Here is a 22,412-nt window from a genome sequence, read left to right on the forward strand (position 1 = left end):
TTGAATTATTAATATAGCCTGGGGACTAGTCTAGCATTTCCACAACACTGTCGCATTTTCTTATTCCACAGGCCGCTTTCTGGTATCGAAGATTTGTAAAATATGTATGACACTGCTTTGATTACGTCTCCAAATTACCTTCATTAAAGTTGTTAAAGTTTTGTTTTCACTTCCTATGTTGTCCCAGCTTGCATTTCAGTTAATTCTCTTCTTCCTGCTACAAACATTGCGATAACATTGTAAGTTGTTGTTGTTTATCTAACGCTGATTCTACTTGCAGTTTTCATACTTATTAATTCTACAGCTCGTGTGTATTCCATATGTAATTGAAAGACCGTACTTAGTGGAACACTTTTTCTTGCGCAAAAATGTAGTTATTTTTTTGTGGGATTCTTCCCATGAGTTTCTGGTTTTGCTATGTTATTCTTATTTACTTTAACAGATGATCCCATATTTCCACAAATTGTAGTAATTGCAAGTGGCTCCCACAATCAGTATATGGGCCTCTTTCCTTCATGAACAAGTCTTTCAATGTGCATTTTCTTTTTTTACATTGTCTTTCTTGCAGTGTATTCATCATTGTAAAATGTTACCATTGTGTAGAAATCATAAATTAATTTGTGCTCAGTTGGATTTTACTTGCCACATGCTCCCTCTCTCCTGCCCCCCCCTCTCCTGCCCCCCCTCTCCTGCCCCCCTCTCCTGCCCCCCCTCTCCTGCCCCCCCTCTCCTGCCCCCCCTCTCCTGCCCCCCCTCTCCTGCCCCCCCTCTCCTGCCCCCCTTCTCCTGCCCCCCCTCTCCTGCCCCCCCTCTCCTGCCCCCCCTCTCCTGCCCCCCCTCTCCTGCCCCCCCTCTCCTGCCCCCCCTCTCCTGCCCCCCCTCTCCTGCCCCCCCTCTCCTGCCCCCCCTCTCCTGCCCCCCCTCTCCTGCCCCCCCTCTCCTGCCCCCCCTCTCCTGCCCCCCCTCTCCTGCCCCCCTCTCCTGCCCCCCTCTCCTGCCCCCCCTCTCCTGCCCCCCCTCTCCTGCCCCCCCCTCTCCTGCCCCCCCCCTCTCCTGCCCCCCCCTCTCCTGCCCCCCCCTCTCCTGCCCCCCCCCTCTCCTGCCCCCCCCCTCTCCTGCCCCCCCCTCTCTCCTGCCCCCCCCTCTCTCCTGCCCCCCCTCTCTCCTGCCCCCCCCTCTCTCTCCTGCCCCCCCCTCTCTCTCCTGCCCCCCCCCTCTCTCCTGCCCCCCCCTCTCTCCTGCCCCCCCCTCTCTCCTGCCCCCCCCTCTCTCCTGCCCCCCCCTCTCTCCTGCCCCCCCCTCTCTCCTGCCCCCCCTCTCTCCTGCCCCCCCTCTCTCCTGCCCCCCCTCTCTCCTGCCCCCCCTCTCTCCTGCCCCCCCTCTCTCCTGCCCCCCCTCTCTCCTGCCCCCCCTCTCTCCTGCCCCCCCTCTCTCCTGCCCCCCCTCTCTCCTGCCCCCCCTCTCTCCTGCCCCCCCTCTCTCCTGCCCCCCCTCTCTCCTGCCCCCCCTCTCTCCTGCCCCCCCTCTCTCCTGCCCCCCCTCTCTCCTGCCCCCCCTCTCTCCTGCCCCCCCTCTCTCCTGCCCCCCCTCTCTCCTGCCCCCCCTCTCTCCTGCCCCCCCTCTCTCCTGCCCCCCCCTCTCTCCTGCCCCCCCCTCTCTCCTGCCCCCCCTCTCTCCTGCCCCCCCCTCTCTCCTGCCCCCCCCCTCTCTCCTGCCCCCCCCTCTCTCCTGCCCCCCCCTCTCCCTGCCCCCCCCTCTCCCTGCCCCCCCCTCTCTCCTGCCCCCCCCTCTCTCCTGCCCCCCCCCTCTCTCCTGCCCCCCCGTCTCTCCTGCCCCCCCGTCTCTCCTGCCCCCCCCTCTCTCCTGCCCCCCCCTCTCTCCTGCCCCCCCCTCTCTCCTGCCCCCCCCTCTCTCCTGCCCCCCCCTCTCTCCTGCCCCCCCCTCTCTCCTGCCCCCCCTCTCTCCTGCCCCCCCTCTCTCCTGCCCCCCCCTCTCTCCTGCCCCCCCCTCTCTCCTGCCCCCCCCTCTCTCCTGCCCCCCCCTCTCTCCTGCCCCCCCCTCTCTCCTGCCCCCCCCTCTCTCCTGCCCCCCCCTCTCTCCTGCCCCCCCCTCTCTCCTGCCCCCCCCTCTCTCCTGCCCCCCCCTCTCTCCTGCCCCCCCCTCTCTCCTGCCCCCCCCTCTCTCCTGCCCCCCCCTCTCTCCTGCCCCCCCCTCTCTCCTGCCGCCCCCCTCTCTCCTGCCGCCCCCCTCTCTCCTGCCGCCCCCCTCTCATTTCTGTAACTGTCTTCTTTTTAGCGCCAAAAACTTTGTTGGAACAAGTGGCTGGCTTATGGTCACTAGTAGTCTTTGGATTTTATTGGGACACACACAACTTTTAACAGGAAACCTAAACTTTAAAACCAAAGCACTAAACATCTGTGTATTATGACTTCCTGTTTGTTCGTGCAATGCTGGCTGATGGCAGTTTACCGTAGTAGTAGTATTGCTGTAACATTAGAATGTACTTACGAATGAAGTGATAAATTTTGTTGTTGCAGGATGGTGGTTTGCAGTACTATGTTGTGTACTCTCAAGATGGCGCACCAGTCAGTTACACACTTGCACCTCAGGTTGGTGCCACAGGAGGTGCAGTCTATTGCCCATCAGGTGCTACTCAGAATGCCGTACGTATGAGTTATGTTCTCAGTATACTCTGTAACATGAAACAGTTTATATCTTAGTAGAATGCAGCAGGATTATATATGTTCAACATACTTTTCATTAAATGTAGACTGTGCGTAGCCATAGAAACTTCTCTTTTTCAGTGAACCGGGACAGACCTTCTCATACTGAACCAAAAAGTGCATGCAAAAGACGATGTCCGTGACATATTGTGCTCTCGTGGTATTAAATTTTGTGAGTTTTGTTCTCCACGTTAGTGGTAAATAGTTAAGGTTTCCAATCCGACATGCCAGATATATATCTTTGTGATTTCTTGGCATATAGTTGCTGACAGCATCTGTCTTTGTGCTGGTCCCAGAGTTTCACGGTAATGTGGTATCCAGTTATGTTTTCAACCTTGCAAAGACAAAATAAGAACAACTTGGTCTGCAGTGAAAATCACCTACTTCTCCTGAAAACCCATATATGTTTTATTTATTAGTTAACTTCATAGACATTCATTCCAATGATGTTAACAATTCATTAGAAATTTTGGAAACATTAGAAGAAACAGGAAATAACTGACACTTCCAAGAATTTTGATTTGTACAATGATTGTTGTGCCATTAAAGTCAGTAACTAAAATAGAGTACATTCTGAGTTCAAATATATATCAAAAAACAAAGATGATGTGACTTACCAAACAAAAGCGCTGGCGGGTCGAAAGAAACACAAACAAACACAAACATACACACAAAATTCAAGCTTTCGCAACAAACTGTTGCCTCATCAGAAAAGAGGGAAGGAGAGGGAAAGACGAAAGGATGTGGGTTTTAAGGGAGAGGGTAAGGAGTCATTCCAATCCCGGGAGCGGGAAGACTTACCTTAGGGGGGGGAAAAGGACGGGTATACACTATCGCTCGCTCGCTCGCTCGCTCGCTCGCGCGCGCTGCGCGCGCACACACACACACACACACACACACACACACACACACACACACACACACACAAAAAAAAAAGCAGACATATTTAAAGACAAAGAGCTCTTTGTCTTTACACGCTCGCACACACGCACATATCCATCCGCACATACAGACACAAGCAGACATTTGCTTTACAAATGTCTGCTTGTGTCTGTATGTGCGGATGGATATGTGCGAGTGTATACCTGTCCTTTTTTCCCCCTAAGGTAAGTCTTTCCACTCCCGGGATTGGAATGACTCCTTACCCTCTCCCTTAAAACCCACATCCTTTCGTCTTTCCCTCTCTTTCCTGATGAAGCAACCGTTGGTTGCGAAAGCTAGAATTTTGTGTGTATTTTTGTGTTTGTGTGTCTATCGACCTGCCAGCAATTTTGTTTGGTAAATCTCATCTTTAAATATATTAACAAAGAAGAGGCTGCAAATTATTTGGTTAAACAACGGAGATAGAGGAAACATGTAAATTTGAGCAGTGTGCAAGGCTGTTTTTGTTTAGTAAAATCTGAACATTAATTGTATAAATGAAAGAAAGAAAGATTTACAAGAAATGCACAATGTCCACCAGAACAAAACCCGCAAAAATGTGAAAGAAAAACAGTTTGAAAGATTTAAAATGACGAAGAGAGTCAATGCACTCTTACCAAGGGAGATTTACAAGACTGGGTACTCTGAATTGAAAGTGATGTTCAGTTTACTTTGACCTTGTTAAACAGATACACAAAGTTATTTAGAGAAGGAAGTCGCTAAATTATGAAGTTTACCTCCAGCAAATGTCTAGACGAGATGTCATTAATAGGTAATATTACTGAGTAATTTGTAGTTATGTGAAGACAAAGCTTCTTCTCGTTATCCCGTAAAAGCTGTCTATATAAAGCCAGACAGGTTTTGTGCAAACTGCAGTTCATCATTTCAAGGGGGGTGGGGGTGCAGGCAGAAACAGTCGCTTGTGCAGACCATGGATACTATGAGACATTCATAAACAACAATACCAGTGTTGAAGTATCAGTGGTTTACTGTTTCCACAACTTTATCTCTGCATTCAGGAAACCCAGGTAAATTAGGACCAAAAATTTTAAAAAAGGTCTATTTACTGCAAAAGTCTTGTAATCAACTTAGCAAAATCTGGAAAAATGGGAGGGAATAATTTTCAATATTACATCCAAAACATCTTACCATTTGCAGAGAATGATTCATTGCTTTTGCTGGACTCGTGAGGTGGACATAACATCAACCCTTCCTTTAGAATAACGATGAATAGGCTGTTAATATAATTCGAATTCCACCTGGTACTAATAGTATCATTCACTCTCAATAAAAAAATGTTCCAACAATATAGAGCATTTTTCAGGCAATTGTTGGACAACATAATTTCCGATAGCTTTTTCTTATTACGTGTTTATCAACGGAAAAGTAGTGTTAAACTTCAGTTCAATTTGCATCACCACAATTTACGAATTTGATCAAGTGTGCCTGGTATGCAGTGCAATATTCAGAACAGCAGCCACTCCATTTCAGTTTTGTGTAAATAAAACTAGTAATTACTGTGAAATACATGATTGCATTATTTTTCTTTTATCAGATGTGCCTTGAAGGAAAATGTTTTTGTCATCCAGTAGACACTTCTCATTTTTTATAGTTACTGCAGGGAATAAACAAGGAACTTTTTCACGTTAGCAAAAATAGATTATTCAGAAATTATCATAAGAATTGTACTGTAGGAATTATTTGAAGGATGTCTTCTGTAATGTAACATTATACACTGTCTTGATTTTGTTCCCTCTCCTAGTCACTTGTATAACAGTCACATCAACAACAGGTCAGTTGTCAATATGAACTGTAAGTTATTCAAAAAATTAATGATGGAAGACATTTTTGCCGTGGTTAAAGTGTTTAAAATTAAAGTGTGTGCACTTTTGAAGTCGCGGTGCTCGGCACTATGTTCTCATCACTGCTATATCCAGTTATTCGCCGATGAGTGCTAGACAGGAAGGGCTGTTATAAGTAGTTCCTTGTGCATCAAAAGGAGTATTTTACAAATACTTGCAACACAACTTAGCTGTTAAAATTTTGACAGTGCATTTCTTTCAGTGTATTCTACCTGTGCGATAAATTTCCTGTCAGGTTTCAGTTGGACCAATTTGAGATCGAAAATAAGTTTCCCGAGTGCTACGAGAACAGTTTATAAATCTCTAGAATGACACTCTTACTCAGCAATAAGATGAACTCTGTAGTGTGCTTTGTTCTTGGTTGGAACTCGGAATCTTGCCTTTCAAAGTCAATATGTCTACCTAGCGAGTTACCAGGTACAGTGCATAACCAGCTCTGCAGCTAGCTTCTGAAATCCCCAGAAAGTCTCCTGCACATTTTTCCTAATTGACACTTGGGGAAAAAAGATTCTTGCAAAGAAAAACTTAAAGCTCAGCCTAAGGTTTTTGCCCAGCATGAATCCACATGGAGTTTGTATTATGTGAATCTTACAAATAAGAGTGAACAACGGCAAATATTGGATGCAATGTTGGCCGAAAGCTCACGTTCCAACAGTCCTTTCGTTGAGCTTATGTGCGACTCATCACCACCACTGTGTGGGGAGTAGCAACTATCCTCTTCAGAACATCGTTAAAAGATTTTTTGATTTAACCCTGGTGTAGAATACAAACACCATAGGCAGTTGTAAGCTTTGATCACCAGTCTTATCATGTAATTCCAGGATTTTATGAAGCACAAGTTTAATTTCAGCAGTCGAAATTTACTTTGTTGAAGGGGATGGGATGCCTTATATACAGGAAAACATGGTATTGTTAAACCATGTTTCACGAGTAACTTTCTGGTCCAGATTGACTGCTCGAAGTAATCAGCAACTGACCACAACACTAATGTGTATGTTGTCAATGATCTATAGATGTGCCGAGTGTGGGGTTTTATATTCCCAAGTACCCTGCACACAGTGGATGTGCAGGAACAGGAGACTGTGGTGTCGTCTACTGGCATCGCAAGTTAACCCAGTCTGCCCAAGGTGACTCCTATTATAGAATCAGATTTCGTGCTTTTGTGGCTTCTTACTTTTTATTGTGGTTTTTGCTTTATTTTATGACTGAAAAGTTACACAAGTTTGTGGTATATTTTCCTACTAGTTTGCTACAGGAGATGAAATATCTGAAAGCGAAAAGATTTTTTTTTTATGCACTGTGCATAAATAAGTATATAAATAGCTAAACAAGTTTTAATGAAAATTATTTCAACAGTTAAAATGTCAGACTTATTCAACAAGAAAAATAATTTTCAGTGTTATTTGGCACTTAGCAAGAAAACAAGAGACAAAGAAAAAGCAAAACAGTGCTATTTACTGCATTCTAGATGTTGTTTGATATGTTTGCAAGTTATATTTCTCAAGTGAGTAAATGTATATCTTCTGAAATGTTTGGATGATACTTTTCCTAATCTTTCAGTTCTCAGGAGTGTAAAGAATTCACTACTTGGCTTTTGACAAGAACTTCCACTATGAATTCCGATTCGGTCTTTCATAAACCCTATCATAATTGCTTGTTCCCAGCTCTTGTTAATGCATACATTGTTCAGATGCCAAACTGCAAAGCAGGTAGCTTTCACAACACATGCAATTTTGCACTGACATGTAAACAGAAATGACCCTGCCAAACAGATGAGGCTAAGTACAGGAATAAAATGCCATAGGCATGGTAGAGCACTTGCCCGCGAAAGGCAAAGGTCCCGAGTTCGAGTCTCGGTCGGGCACACAGTTTTAATCTGCCAGGAAGTTTCAGTATGAGAATAGTCAGTATTGAATAGTTCAGAAAGAGGAAAAATACTAAGAAAGTCACTCTTCATTTGACAAGCATCTCAATCCCGACAGTTACAATACTACTGTCACTGTGGTTATTGACAATGTGGATCATTCATAATGACAACCATGACACTTTTGTTGAAACATCTTTTGCGCTGATTACTGTTTCTTATTATTTACACATTTGTTAACTTCTTTTAATGAGAACATTGTATCTTTAATAACTCTCAATTTACAATCTTTTCTTACAATGCTATCCAGGCCTTGCTCATAGTATCCATGAATTTCCCATTCATTTTGGTTGGAGTGGCTTCATGTGGATCATGAACAAACTTGGAAATGTGACTGGCTTCTCCGCAGTCAAATGACTGGACAACTACAGTGACCAGTGTGAAAGACGTTGCATGTAATGAATGAATGATCTGTAATTATCTATTTAATCAAAGTGTAGCAGTTTATCCTATGTTTTTAGGCGGGCTATGTTACTTTGTGAGCAAACAATGAAGTGTTGATTATTTATTGCACCAGCGTTAATTTTGATTTCTTCCCCCCCCCCCCCCTCTCGTACGTCACCTGAAAACCAGACCACTGGATGCGAGACAATAATTTTTTACTGCTCTTGTAACAATTAACTGTGCTTTATCTTGTTCCCCTTTCAATCATACATGTTTGTTAAATCTTCCTGTGATTACCATCAGCATTCTGGAGTATACATGCCATTAAGCCCTGACAGTGCTGCCAAAGCTATTGTTTTGGTGGCAGATGCTTGCAGCACGCATTGCATTTTAAAAATATTGAGAACTACTACTTCCACGAATTCCAGAACCATAAGAAGTTGGACGGAAACTGGAAGCTAGGCTAGGAACCTGGATAAGGTCTGAGAAGAGCGCTGTCGGCAAGAAATGACCATTCTAGTTTTCCATAACTGTCACACCACCACTGTTGAAGGACAAAATCAACTCTGCCGAGTTTGAGGGGTAAGTGTTAACGAGAGAACCAATCAGAGAAGACAGGATTCAGTCCAGAAGACCTGCTACAGGCACAGAACTCGTCAAAGGCATTGCACAGCTCAATTACATTTCGCAAGGCAGTGTTGTGACTGGAGAGCACAACAATGGGAGAAAGTGTCATTTGTCGAAAAGTTGTGATTTTGCCTACAAGCACGTGGCAGGAGAGAATGAATCGGGCAAAGACCTGAGGAAAGTTTTTCCACTTGCATAGTCTCATTTAACACCTTTTCAAGGTGGTTCTCTGACGATGTTTGCAGGAACTAGTGTGACTGCAAGGATAGTTTGGTCTTTATGGGACACAGTAGTTTACATTGTATTAGTATGTGGAGAAAATCCTCGTTAGTAGCAATCTATCCATTTCAGAATAATAAACAATGGAAACTCCAGACAGGAATATCAACAACATGGGAAAAGATAGATTGCTACTTATTGTAAAATGACACATTAAGTTTCAGACAGGCACAGTTAAGACACTTACAGATGTCAACCACAGACTTTGTCAGAAAAAGAGCATTCTGGCCCAAGCAGCTGGAGTTGGTCATGTGATTGAGGTGCGCTTGCTTGAAATAGAAGTGTTTCATTTTTCATGTCATTCAGTTGAAAACCATGCATTGCCAACACTTCAGTTCTGTGTGCTTGATTACTAAAGGACTTGGCCTTGGTAGATATGGTATGCTTAAACAGTTCAAAAGAAACTGTTGTATACAGGACTTTGTCCTGTTGTGCACAATTGCAATGTGGTAGAGAGAGAGATTATTCAGACATTGGAACACTCATTTCATGTTAAGTGATGGTAGTTAGCTTGCATGATGAAGCTTGGTGTTGTACTACTTACTTGTTCACACTGATGGTCAGTGTAATGCAACTTATAAAACATACATTTTCATGTCGCAGTAATTTTTTTTCTAGTTTTTGTTTTTTGTAGACTAACTGTTGTGGAACACCACTGCGAAGCCTACAATAACTTGCAGATTTTCTTATGAGAACTCTGAGTGATTTCTGTTGTAACTGTCGGCTCAACTGATGTCTCTCTTCCAATTTGTTCACATAAGTGTTGTCAACCTAACAAAGTGTATGGTGAAAACCTAAGGACTGTTCACTCCTCCCCCCCCCCCCCCCCCCCAAGTGACAATGAGTTCAAATATAAAGTATAAAATTGCTTTAGTGGAGACCTAACCTGAACACAGCATATAAATTGCACTCGCAGTATGTTCCGCTCTGCCAAGGGCAGACCGCATAGTGTCTAGTGTCTCCCCCCCTCCCCGCTCCTAAGACTTAGTTGAGAGCAAGAACTGAGGTTTTAATTTGCAAAAGCAACCTTCTAGAAGATCAAGGGAAGGCAATAACTGAAAATCACACAGAGCCATACAAAGAATTACGGCAATTTAATATCATCTGCCAATACTTCAGTCTTTGAATGAGATTTACAGTTACTGATAAATGAAGATTTTGTGTGAAACAGAGGAAAGTCAAGGATGGAATAACAACAATGTGAAAAGGGTAGATTGCTACTCACCACATAGAGGCTCCACTGAGTTGCAGACAGTCACAATGAAAAGAATGCTAAACATTTATGCTTTCAGACAAAAAAGTCCTCCTGAAATAGTGCCCCCTTGGCCTGCCCCCCCCCCCCTCCCCCATCCCCCAACAACAACAACAACACCACACACACACACACACACACACACACACACACACACACACACACATACACACACACTTGCCACATCAGTCTACTACAGACAGTTGTTTTTCCTCATTTTTATATACTGTAAGTAATGAAACATGTATATGCTAAACCTTTAGATTAGTAATTGTGCCCTGGAGTTGCTTCTTAGGAATATTCGAATATTTGCAAAATACAAACGGGGGTGGGGGGGGTGTTTGCATTATTATATTTTTTACTTTGCATACAACATGTTTTTGTTCACACAGTAATGCTTTCTCAGGCTAATGTTGGCTACCAGTTTGTGGTGGGCGATCCTGCAAATCTGAATGGTACACCAGTTGAGTATGCTGTTGGGGCTGCAAAACAAGGTCCTGTTGCTGTGGAGTACAGCATTGGGGGCTCACAGGTCAGTCAAATCATGTGTTTCCTGTAATGAGTTTTTGTCACTGATTTAGGATTTCATGGAAACCACATAAGCATTGACTTAATACCTCTTTTCAGTGACTAGCTACCTTACATATCTATTAATTTACATCACACCTGTCTTGCAACCTATCTTATGTCCTGTATCCCCTTTCTTGTTACAGAAATATTGTTGAAATTCATTTGATGTCTGGAGAAGGAGCAAGATGATGCTTATTACTATTATTATTTCTTTCCTTTCTCGGACTTTATGTATGGTCTATTATTATTAGTATTATTTCTGTGTGCCAAAAAAGAACAGGATCATTATAACAATTTCTTAGTGATGGTACACATTAAGTGGTAGATGAGGAACAGGAGAAGCTGAAAGTCTCACGATTATAATTCACTCCTCTGGATTCTGCTCTTCCATGTAAATAATATTACGATCTGTTTAAAATTCCAGCTGATGAAGAAGGCTTTCAACACCATTCCTCAAAAGCAGTCTTCTGACCAAACTGCGGGCCTATGGATTATCGCCTCAGTTGTGCGACTGGATTCATGATTTCCTGTCAGAAAGATCACAGTTTGTTGTAATAGACGGAAAGTCATAGAGTAAAAGAGAAGTTATATCCGGTGTTTCCCAAGGAAGTGTTATAGGCCCTCTATTGTTCCTGATCTATATTAATAACATAGGAGACAATCTCAGTAGTTATCTTAAATTGTTTGCAGATGATGCTGTCATTTACCGTCTTGTAAAGTCGTCAGATGACCAACGAATTGCAAAATGATTTAGATAAGATATCTGTATGGTGCAAAAAGTGGCAACTGACCCTGAATAAAGAAAAATGTGAAGTTATTCACATAAGTACTAAAAGAAAGCCACTAAATTTAGATTACGCTATAAGTCACACAAATCTGAAGGCTGTAAATTCAACTAAATACTTAGGGATTACAATTACAAATAACATAAATTGGAACGATCACATAGATAATGTTGTGGGTAGAGCAAACCAATGACTGTAATTTATTGGCAGAACACTTAGAAAGTGCAATAGGTGTACTAAAGAGACTGCTTACACCACACTTGTCCGCCCTGTTCTGGAGTGTTGTTGTGCAGTGTGGGATCCGTATTAGGTGGGACTTACAGATGACATCGAAAAAGTACAAAGAAGGGCAGCTCTTTTTGTATTATCACGAGGTAGGGAAGATAGTGCCACAGACATGATACGTAAATTATAGTGCAACAAATACTGACAAAGAGATAGAGGGGCTGGCCAGTACTTACCTCAGCTCAGTACAGCCGATAGATACACAAAAAACAGAACCGAAAATTTACGTTCCTAGCTTTCGGAACAAATGTTCCTTCATCAGGGAGGAGAGAGGGGAAAGAAAGGGAAGAAGGGAAAGTGGATTCAGTTACTCACAACCCAGGTTATGAAGCAACAGGGAAAGGAAAACAGGGAGGGTAGCAAGGATGGAGGCATGGTTGTCAGAGGGAAGCCAAAGATATTCTACTGTAGGTACTGTGCCAGCTTCGGACCAAAGAGGATGCATTCAAGATGAAAGGATGTGTTGGAGTGCAAGTTCCCATCTCTGCAGTTCAGAGGGACTGGTGTTGGGTGGGAGAAGCCAAATGGCACATACGGTGTAGCAGGTTCCTAGGTCCCTAGAATTATGCTGGAGGGCATGCCCCGCTACTGGGTATTGGACATCTCCTAGGCGGACAGTTCGTCTGTGTCCATTCATGTGCTCAGCCAGTTTAGTTGTTGTCATACCGATGTAAACGGCTGTGCAGTGCAGGCATGTCAGCTGATAAATGACATGTTTAGTTTCACACGTGGCCCTGCCTTGAATTGTGTATGTTTTACCAGTAGCGGGGCTGGAGTAGGTGGTTGTCGAGGGATGCATGGGGCAGGTTTTGCAGCGGGGTCGGTTACAGGGGTAGGAACCGCTGGGTAGAGAAGGTAGTCTGGGAATATTGTAGGGTTTAACAAGGATATTACGGAGGTTAGGGGGGCGACGAAAGGCAACTCTGGGTGGTGTGGGGAGAATTTTGTCAAGGTATGATCTCATTTCAGGGGTTGACTTGAGAAAGTCATATCCCTGGCGGAGTAATTTGTTGATGTATTCGAGGCCAGGATAATATTGGGTGACAAGGGGGATGCTTCTGTGTGGTCTGGGGGTAGGAGCATTGTTGTTGGACGGGGAGGAATGTATTGCTCGGGAGATCTGTTTGTGGACAAGGTCTGCAGGATAGTTGTGGGAGAGGAAAGCACTGGAGCAGATACGTTTGCCACGAATACCTAGGCTGTAGGGAAGGGAATGTTTGATGTGTAATGGATGGCAGCTATGAAAGTGAACAGAAACAACAGTACCTTCACTTTGATAGCTGCCATCCATTCCACATCAAACGCTCCCTTCCCTACAGCCTAGGTATTCATGGCAAACATATCTGCTCAAGTGACGAATCCCTCACCAATTACACCAATAACCTGACCAGTGCTTTCCTCTCCTGCAACAATCCTGCAGACCTTGTCCACAAACAGATCTCCCGAGCAATACCTTCCTCCCCGACCAACAACAATGTTCCTACCCCCAGACCACACAGCAGCATCCCCCTTGTCACCCAATATTATCCTGGCCTCGAATACATCAACAAATTACTCTGCCAGGGATATGACTTTCTCGAGTCAACCCCTGAAATGAGATCATCCCTTGACAAAATTCTCCCCACACCACCCAGAGTTGCCTTTCGTCGCCCCCCTAACCTCTGTAACATCCTTGTCAAACCCTACAATATTCCCAGACTACCTTCTCTACCCAGCGGTTCCTATCCCCGTAACCAGCCCCGCTGCAAGACCTGCCCCATGCATCCCCCGACAACCACCTTCTCCAGCCCCGCTACTGGTAAAACATACACAATTCAAGGCAGGGCCACATGTGAAACAACGCGTCATTTATCAGCTGACATGCCTGCACTGCACAGCCTTTTACATTGGTATGACAACAACTAAACTGGCTGAACGAATGAACGGACACAGACGAACTGTCCGCCTAGGAGATGTCCAATACCCAGTAACAGAGCATGCCCTCCAGCATAATTCTAGGGACCTAGGAAGCTGCTACACCGTATGTGCCATTTGGCTTCTCCCACCCAACACCAGTCCCTCTGAACTGCGGAGATGGGAACTTGCACTCCAACACATCTTTTCGTCCCGCCATCCCCCAGGACCGAACCTACGTTAAACAACCTCACTCCCATTCAGTCTTCTCCTGTTTTCCTTTCCTCTTTAGCCATTCACGCATCTATTCTTCCTACATAGTTGTGTTTACCTTTATACTATATACCTCTTTACTTCTGTATGCATCCTCTTTGGTATGAAGCTGGCACAGTACTTACAGTAGAATATCTTTGGCTTCCCTCTGACAACCATGCCTCCACCCTTGCTACCCTCCCTGTTTTCCTTTCCCTGTTGCTTCATAACCTGGGTTGTGAGTAACTGAATCCACTTTCCCTTCTTCCCTTTCTTTCCCCTCTCTCCTCCCTGATGAAGGAACATTTGTTCCGAAAGCTAGGAACGTAAATTTTCGGTTTTGTTTTTTGTGTATCTATCAGCTGTACTGAGCTGAGGTAAGTACTGGCCAGCCCCTCTATCTCTTTGTTAGTATTTGTTTCACATCTTTATATGAGATTTTCCATTAATCATGTAAATTATAGTGCCACAGACATGATACGTAAATTGTAGTGACAATCATTGAAACAAAGGTGTTTTTCATTGTGATGGGATCTTCTCATTAAATTTCAATCACATTTTCTCCTCCAATTGCGAAAACATACTGTTGGCACCCACCTACATACGGAGAAATGATCGTCATGATAAAATAAGAGAAATCAGGGCTTGCACAAAAAAATTTAAGTGCTTATTTTTCCCACGCACCTTTCAAGAGTGGAACAGTAGAGACAGCTTGAAGGTGGTTCATTGAACCATCTGCCAGGCACTTCATTGTGAATAGCAGAGTAATCACATAGATGTAGATATGAATAATGCATGCTTACTACATGGTCCTATTTGAATGAAGGTTCTAGCATAGTGTATTTATATTGATACATGTATCTGTTGCACTAATATTACTGTGATTCTGCAGGTTCCAAATAATGCTGTAGTAACATATGGAGTCCCAGATCCAGCTGCCATAGGTTCAGCCTCTTACGGGTCACATGGATATAACACCCCAGGTTCTCCAGAAAGTGAAACACTGTCATTTACCTATGGCCATGGAGAGAAATGCATTGTGAGAAAGAGTAAAGAACCACCTCCAGAGTTTGCTCTGCCAAAGGTAATGGCTACAAATAAGCTATAGTTTCTAATTGGACAGTAATGTATTTAACATACTGCTTTTCCACTCTAAATCATGGTAAGGTGTTGCGTTAAACAGTTCTTTTTATGACGTGTCATTCTAATGTGTAGTTGGATTAAGTCTTGGCAAGAGAATTTTGTAAGATCGTAATTTCAGTTGTATAAAGTTATTCATAGTTTTCATGTGGTTTGAGAGTTGCTTTTGCATGTGTCATCTCTCTATTAATCCCTGGATATGGTGTTGTCTAGGTGGCTTCTAATAACAATACTTGTGGTGCTTGTGGCCTGTGTAGTAAAAATAAATCATTTACCTACACTCCAAGGTCTCAATTAAGTTGATGTTTTGTTTGAGAAAGTGCAATAACTAAAGTATGCCACAAACCAAAATGAAAATCTTACTGCAGAAGAGGCAGCTTCAGATACATGTTCTCTCGAGAGATCTTGTGCTGCTCCAGTTTGTTGTAGAGAGTGGCATAAATGTGTATCATTCTCAAATCGTCTGGTGGGGCCAAAATGAGAAATTTGCTCGAAAAGGCCATGCTTCATCATTTGTTGTTGTTGTTGTTGTTGTTGTCTTCAGTCCTGAGACTGGTTTGATGCAGCTCTCCATGCTACTCTATCCTGTGCAAGCTTCTTCATCTACTAGTACCTACTGCACCCTACATCCTTCTGAATCTGCTTGGTGTATTCATCTCTTGGTCTCACTCTACAATTTTTACCCTCCACGCTGCCCTCCAATACTAAATTGGTGATCCCTGGATGTCTCAGAACATGTCCTACCGACCAATCCCTTCTTCTGGTCAAGTTGTGCCACAAACTCCTCCCTAATTCTATTCAATACCTCCTCATTAGTTACGTGATCTGCCCATCTAATCTTCAGCATTCTTCTGTAGCACCACATTTCGAAAGCTTCTATTCTCTTCTTGTCCAAACTATTTATTGTCCATGTTTCACTTCCATGCATGGCTACACTCCATACAAATACATTCAGAAACGACTTCCTGACAATTAAATCTATACTCGACGGTAACAAATTTCTCTTCGTCAGAAACGCTTTCCTTGTCATTGCCAGTCTACATTTTATATCCTCTGTACTTCGACCATCATCAGTTATTTTGCTCCCCAAATAGCAAAACTCCTTTACTTTTTTAAGTGGCTCATTTCCTAATCTAATTCCCTCAGCGTCACCCGATTTAATTCGACTACATTCCATTATCCTCGTTTTGCTTTTGTTGATGTTCATCTTGTACCCTCCTTTCAAGACACTGACCATTCCGTTCAACTGCTCTTCCAAGTCCTTTACTGTCTCTGACAGAATTACAATGTCATCGGCGAACCTCAAAGTTTTTGTTTCTTCTCCATGGATTTTAATACCTACTCCGAATTTTTCTTTTGTTTCCTTCACTGCTTGCTCAATATACAGATTGAATAACATCGGGGATAGGCTACAACCCTGTCTCACTCCCTTCCCAACCACTGCTTCCCTTTCATACCCCTCAACTCTTACAACTGCCATCTGCTTTCTCTACAAATTGTAAATACCCTTTCGCTCCCTGTATTTTACTCCTGCCACCTTCAGAATTTTTAAAGAGAGTATTCCAATCAACATTGTCAGAAGCTTTCTCCAAGTCAACAAATAATAGAAGCGTAGGTTTGCCTTTCCTTAATCTTTCTTCTAAGATAAGTTGTAGGGTCAGTATTGCCTCATGTATTCCAACATTTCTACGGAATCCAAACTGATCTTCCCCGAGGTCGGCTTCTATCAGTTTTTCCATTCGTCTGTAAAGAATTCACGTTAGTATTTTGCAGCTGTGACTTACTAAACTGATAGTTCGGTAATTTTCACATCTGTCAACACCTGCGTTCTTTGGGATTGGAATTATTATATTCTTCTTGAAGTCTGAGGGTATTTCGCCTGTTTCATACATCTTGCTCACCAGATGGTAGAGTTTTGTCAGGACTGGCTCTCCCACGGCCGTCAGAAGTTCCAATGGAATATTGTCTACTCCGGGGGCCTTGTTTCGACTCAGGTCTTTCAGTGCTCTGTCAAACTCTTCACACAGTATCATATCTCCCACTTCATCTTCATCTATCCTCTTCCATTTCCATAATATTGTCCTCAAGATCATCGCCCTTGTATAGACCCTCTATATACTCCTTCCATCTTTCTGCTTGCCCTTCTTTGCTTAGAACTGGGTTTCCATCAAAGCTCTTGATATTCATGCAAGTGGTTCTCCTTTCTCCAAAGGTCTCTTTAATTTTCCTGTAGGCAGTATCTATCTTACACCTCATGAGATAAGCCTCTACATCCTTACATTTGTCCTCTAGCCATCCCTGCTTAGCCATTTTGCACTTCCTGTCGATATCATTTTTGAGACATTTGTATTCCTTTTTGCCTGCTTCATTTACTGCATTTTTATATTTTCTCCTTTCATCAATTAAATTCAATATTTCTTCTGTTACCCGAGAGTTTCTATTAGCCCTCGTCTTTTTACCTACTTCATCCTCTGCCACCTTCACTATTTCATCTCTCAAAGCTACCCATTCTTCTTCTACTGTATTTCTTTTCCCCATTCTTGTCAATTGTTCCCTAATGCTCTCCCTGAAGCTCTCTACAACCTCTGGTTCTTTCAGTTTATCCAGGTTCCATCTCCTCAAATTCCCACCTTTTTGCAGTTTCTTCGGTTTTAATCTACTGTTCATAACCAATAGATTGTGGTCAGAGTCCACATCTGCCCCTGGAAATGTCTTACAATTTAAAACCTGGTTCCTAGATCTCTGTCTTACCATTATATAATCTATCTGATACCTTTTAGTATCTCCAGGGTTCTTCCATACATACAACCTTCTTTCATGATTCTTAAAACAAGTGTTAGCTATGATTAAGTTACGCTTGCACAAAATTCTGCCAGGCGGCTTCCTCTTTCATTTTTTAGCCCCAATCCATATTCACCTACTATGTTTCCTTTTCTCCCTTTTCCTACTCTTGAATTCCAGTCACCCATGACTATTAAATTTTCGTCTCCCTTCACTACCTGAATAATTTCTTTTATCTCATCATACATTTCATCAATTTCTTCGTCATCTGCAGAGCTAGTTGGCATATAAACTTGTACTACTTTAGTAGGTGTGGGCTTCGTGTCTATCTTGGCCACAATAATGCGTTCACTATGCTGTTTATAGTAGCTTACCCATACTCCTATTTTTTAATTCATTATTAAACCTACTCCTGCATTACCCCTATTTGATTTTGTATTTATAACCCTGTATTCACCTGACCAAAAGTCTTGTTCCTTCTGCCACTGAACTTCACTAATTCCCACTATATCTAATGTTGTGGACTGGCAAGACAGCCAATCCACTGTGACAGGTAGCCGAAAGGCACGCGTTTAAGCTCACGCAGGCTGACGTGAGGTCTGGAACAGTTAAAGAAATTGAGTCTAGCAAAAAAGGTACATAGCTGCTGGAATACTTAACTTTAATCCACAATTGGTGAACATCGGTCTGACGGTACATGCATCACAAGATAAATAGCAAATGATAATGGCGCCTTGCTAGGTCGTAGCAAATGACGTAGCTGAAGGCTATGCTAACTATCGTCTCGGCAAATGAGAGCGTAATTTGTCAGTGAACCATCGCTAGCAAAGTCGGCTGTACAACTGGGGCGAGTGCTAGGAAGTCTCTCTAGACCTGCCGTGTGGCGGCGCTCGGTCTGCAATCACTGACAGTGGCGACACGCGGGTCCGACGTATACTAACGGACCGCGGCCGATTTAAAGGCTACCACCTAGCAAGTATGGTGTCTGGCGGTGACACCACATCTAACTTTAACCTATCCATTTCCATTTTTAAATTTTCTAAACTACCTGCCCGATTAAGGGATCTGACATTCCACGCTCTGATCCGTAGAACGCCAGTTTTCTTTCTCCTGATAACAATGTCCTCTTGAGTAGCCCCTGCCCGGAGATCCGAATGGGGGACTATTTTACCTCCGGAATATTTTACCCAAGAGGACGGCACCATCGTTTAATCATACAGTAAAGCTGCATGCCCTCGGGAAAAATTACGGCTGTAGTTTCCCCTTGCTTTCAACCATTCGCAGTACCAGCACAGCAAGGCCGTTTTTGTTAGTGTTACAAGGCCAGATCAGTCAATCATCCAGACTGTTGCCCCTGCAACTACTGAAAAGGCTGCTGCCCCTCTTCAGGAACCACACATTTGTCTGGCCTCTCAACAGATACCCCTCCGTTGTGGTTGCACCTACGGTACGGCTATCTGTATCGTTGAGTCACGCAAGCCTCCCCACCTAAGGTCCATGGTTCATGGGGGGAGGCTTGATCATTTATGCAGTTTTATTTATTATGTTTGCAGTCCAATGCCAAGGTGGTTTTGCTGAAAAACTATTGACTGCCACTTGCATATTCTTAAGATTTGTAAGTTGTTGTAAATTATTATAGTGTGTCATTGTTGTTTATATTTTCAGTGTTGTTTTCATCATTGCATTTTATTGTTTTGGGTTTCTCCCAGTCTCTTTAATGGTGTTGTCAGTTGCATGGTTATGAAATGCTCATGATTGTGTATCATTTATACAAAGGTACAGTAATAAGGAAATAATACTGTAAATCTGAGACTTCTCCACGATGTTCCACACACATGTGGAGAGACCCCAGCGATTGCGTTCTTCACTCTTGATGAAGAAAGTGTACCTAATTTTTAGATTAATGATTCCAGTCCCACAATCATGAAAGACGGAAAATGTTTAAAAAGCCACAAAACTTAGTATGCAAATATCTAATAAAATATCAGTTTTTCTTTGATAATCTGGACCCACCAACGCATTGCATCAGTACAGGCCTATTGAATGATGAAGTCGAAGTAATTTTAATATCCACAGAACGTATCATTTAAGAAAGTAACAATGTGTCTGTCTCATATCATTAAAGAAAAAAGCCATTTAATTTAAATTCTTGCTACTGTGGGGGAACACTTATCTTTTCGTGGATGAGTGTCTGTCTGGCAACACCATTGTGTGGCCAACCTAAGCACCAAGGAGTCTCCTCTGCCACTCTGCTTAAAAAGTTACAGTAGTTGTTGGGTGTGAAAATTGCAGACAGTTTTGTCACCACCAAGGCAGTAAACCCACAGAGACACGCATTCCAGGCCCATTCAATGCAGGTTCTTGATAGTGCCATTTGGCTGTTAAATCACTAGAAAGGATTTAGTGCTTACGTTGCTGCCATCTTTCTTTACTATGTACTGGCCTCCATTACTTTGAAGTCAATTGTGTCTAGAATCGCTTTGGTAAGAATCTGGTCACATAACAAAACTACACATGTGCCTACTGCGATTGCCATAATATTGCATGCATGTGTTTGCTCTGCGAGCTGACTGCACATCACCCATCCTTGCTGCTTGGAAAACAGTTGCTGTCCTTTGCATTTGAATTTTAGATAGCGAGATCTCCAATTTTGCTCTCAAGATGGTTTTCCACATTTTACTGGTTAGAACTCTCTTGGGACAGGAGGAACATTTATTTCTTGTTTGATAGTTTTTCTCTTGTAACTTCTGATTTTTGTGGAGGACTTACAATATGGCAGGTAATCTGTAGTGGTGGATTGTTGTTGTCCCATTCTGTAAGGACTACCATGTGTTCTGTTGTTGTTGTGTTTTCATTGGTGAGTATATAAAAAGTCAGTTGATTTTCTGCTTTCCCGTCACGTTTTTGTGGCCTTTGCTCAGTCCCTTATTCATTAGCCACATGTGGCTGAAACACCTGCTGTAGGTTCAATCTCCAATGCTACCACAGTCAAGGAGACAGAAGATCTTCAGATGACTTAACACATAAGGCTGTAGTTTCGGTTAATTCTGCGTGCAATTTGATTTCCTCTTTGGAGGCATGCAACTGACACTCGCCACACATCATTTAACAATCAGTTATACATATTCATAACTGCTACAATATGAATATCATTCTATCATGAATGAACATTTGAATCTCTCCTTTTTAAGTCATGCCTTCTGATGTTCGACCAGTGTTTTTTTAATTGTGAATAATGTATTCATGTCTTCTTTCAGGGAGGAGGCCAATCAACAAGGTACTACCTTCTTGAATCAGAGGCAGTTGCTCATGATGATGGTATCCTGAACTTGGAGCAGTATTGTGCATTTCCTGTAATAGACAGGCCAAAGGTGCAAAAGGTAAAATGACAGTGATAACTCTTTGTCCAGTATTCACATATCCCCAGTTGTCACAACCGTTCTCCCTGTCACAGCACTTTCATTGTGCTTTTCTTCCTTTTCCCCATCTTCATTATTTCTCCTTAATCCCTATTGCTTTCCCTCACTCCACCAGTCTCACATACTCTCTTCTCATTCTCTGCATTCTTTTTGTATTATATTTATATTCAGCAATGTATTTTCAGTATTATTTGCTTCCAGCTAATACGCTAATATCAGTATTTGTGCTGAGAATTGACATGAGGACGGCTGAATAAGTTCTCTCTCACATACCTAGAGTATGAAGTTTGCTATTTCCAATTTTGCATGTAGTATATGAAAGCATTTGCAGAGTACTGTCAAAAATTCAGTGGCTGTAAATTTACTGTTCCTATCCTCCCCACCTCAAATTCTAATTATTCTAACAAAATCCTATATGGCCACAGTTTGAAGTGTTAATATTTCTCAGAAATGTTATGTTAAGAAATGTATATTTTCTTTTAGCTCTATGAATTTGAGATAATTGCACGACGGCCGCCACTCGATAGAGATCCTGTTCTACATGCCATGATGCTGCGTCTGTATGCACCAACATCCATGGGTGCCAAACAGCGTTTCTGGTTCCTCATGCGGCATTGGAGACGCTTCCGTACTATGGATCTAGAAATTGAATCAGTGACACAGGTTGTTATTTAAGAACAGTCACAATAATTACCTATAATTAATACAAGTCTTCTGCGTGTTATAACTGCAAGAAAAGTGAGATGCTTTTTTTCAGAACTGTTATTATTCAGTGGCTAGCTCACATAACTAATGAGGCTAATCTTTGATATTTCATTATTGTAACTCTTCTTCAATACTCTAATGCAGTAGTGTTGTCTATGATTGTATGAAGTATCTTGGTGCTGTATTAGCAAGAAATACAGCCGCACATTGCAAGTATAACTAGTGCTATATCTCTGACCTGAACCCAGAAGAAGGGGGGGGGGGGGGGGGGGGGGAGACAGATGTTGTATCTCCTTACTACCTTACATAATACATGATTAGGACATACAAACTCAAGCAGTATGTAACTTTGCGTAATCAGCAGATAGTTGTATGCAGTATATTTTAATGACTGATATACTGCTTCGAAAAATGATCTGAAATATCCTCACTGCAAGGACTGTAATCAGGCAGAGAGGTATCATTGATGTTATAGCGGGCGAGGGGCAGCAGAGTTATTTCTTCCACTGTAGCATCCAAAATATTGCAGCAGCATGTCAATGTCATTGTGATATTTCTGTTCATAAGATTGAAAATACACTGAAACTTCCCTCTTACACTGTTCAGGTGA

At 42.8% G+C, this 22,412-nt stretch overlaps 1 protein-coding gene across 4 annotated transcripts in view; it reads left to right on the forward strand.

The window, feature by feature from the left end:
- Positions 1-22,412, forward strand: part of LOC124802637 — a 56,744-nt gene that overhangs the window by 14,051 nt on the left and 20,281 nt on the right. For all 4 annotated transcript variants that reach the window (XM_047263538.1, XM_047263537.1, XM_047263536.1 and 1 more), the window contains exons 3-7: positions 2,538-2,663; positions 10,379-10,504; positions 14,650-14,841; positions 20,936-21,058; positions 21,581-21,760. In XM_047263538.1, coding sequence (XP_047119494.1) covers positions 2,538-2,663; positions 10,379-10,504; positions 14,650-14,841; positions 20,936-21,058; positions 21,581-21,760 — 747 coding nt within the window. The remainder of the gene's footprint in view (positions 1-2,537; positions 2,664-10,378; positions 10,505-14,649; positions 14,842-20,935; positions 21,059-21,580; positions 21,761-22,412) is intronic.

Source organism: Schistocerca piceifrons, chromosome 6 (assembly GCF_021461385.2).
Source record: "Schistocerca piceifrons isolate TAMUIC-IGC-003096 chromosome 6, iqSchPice1.1, whole genome shotgun sequence".
Classification (NCBI taxonomy): Eukaryota; Metazoa; Arthropoda; class Insecta; order Orthoptera; family Acrididae; genus Schistocerca; species Schistocerca piceifrons.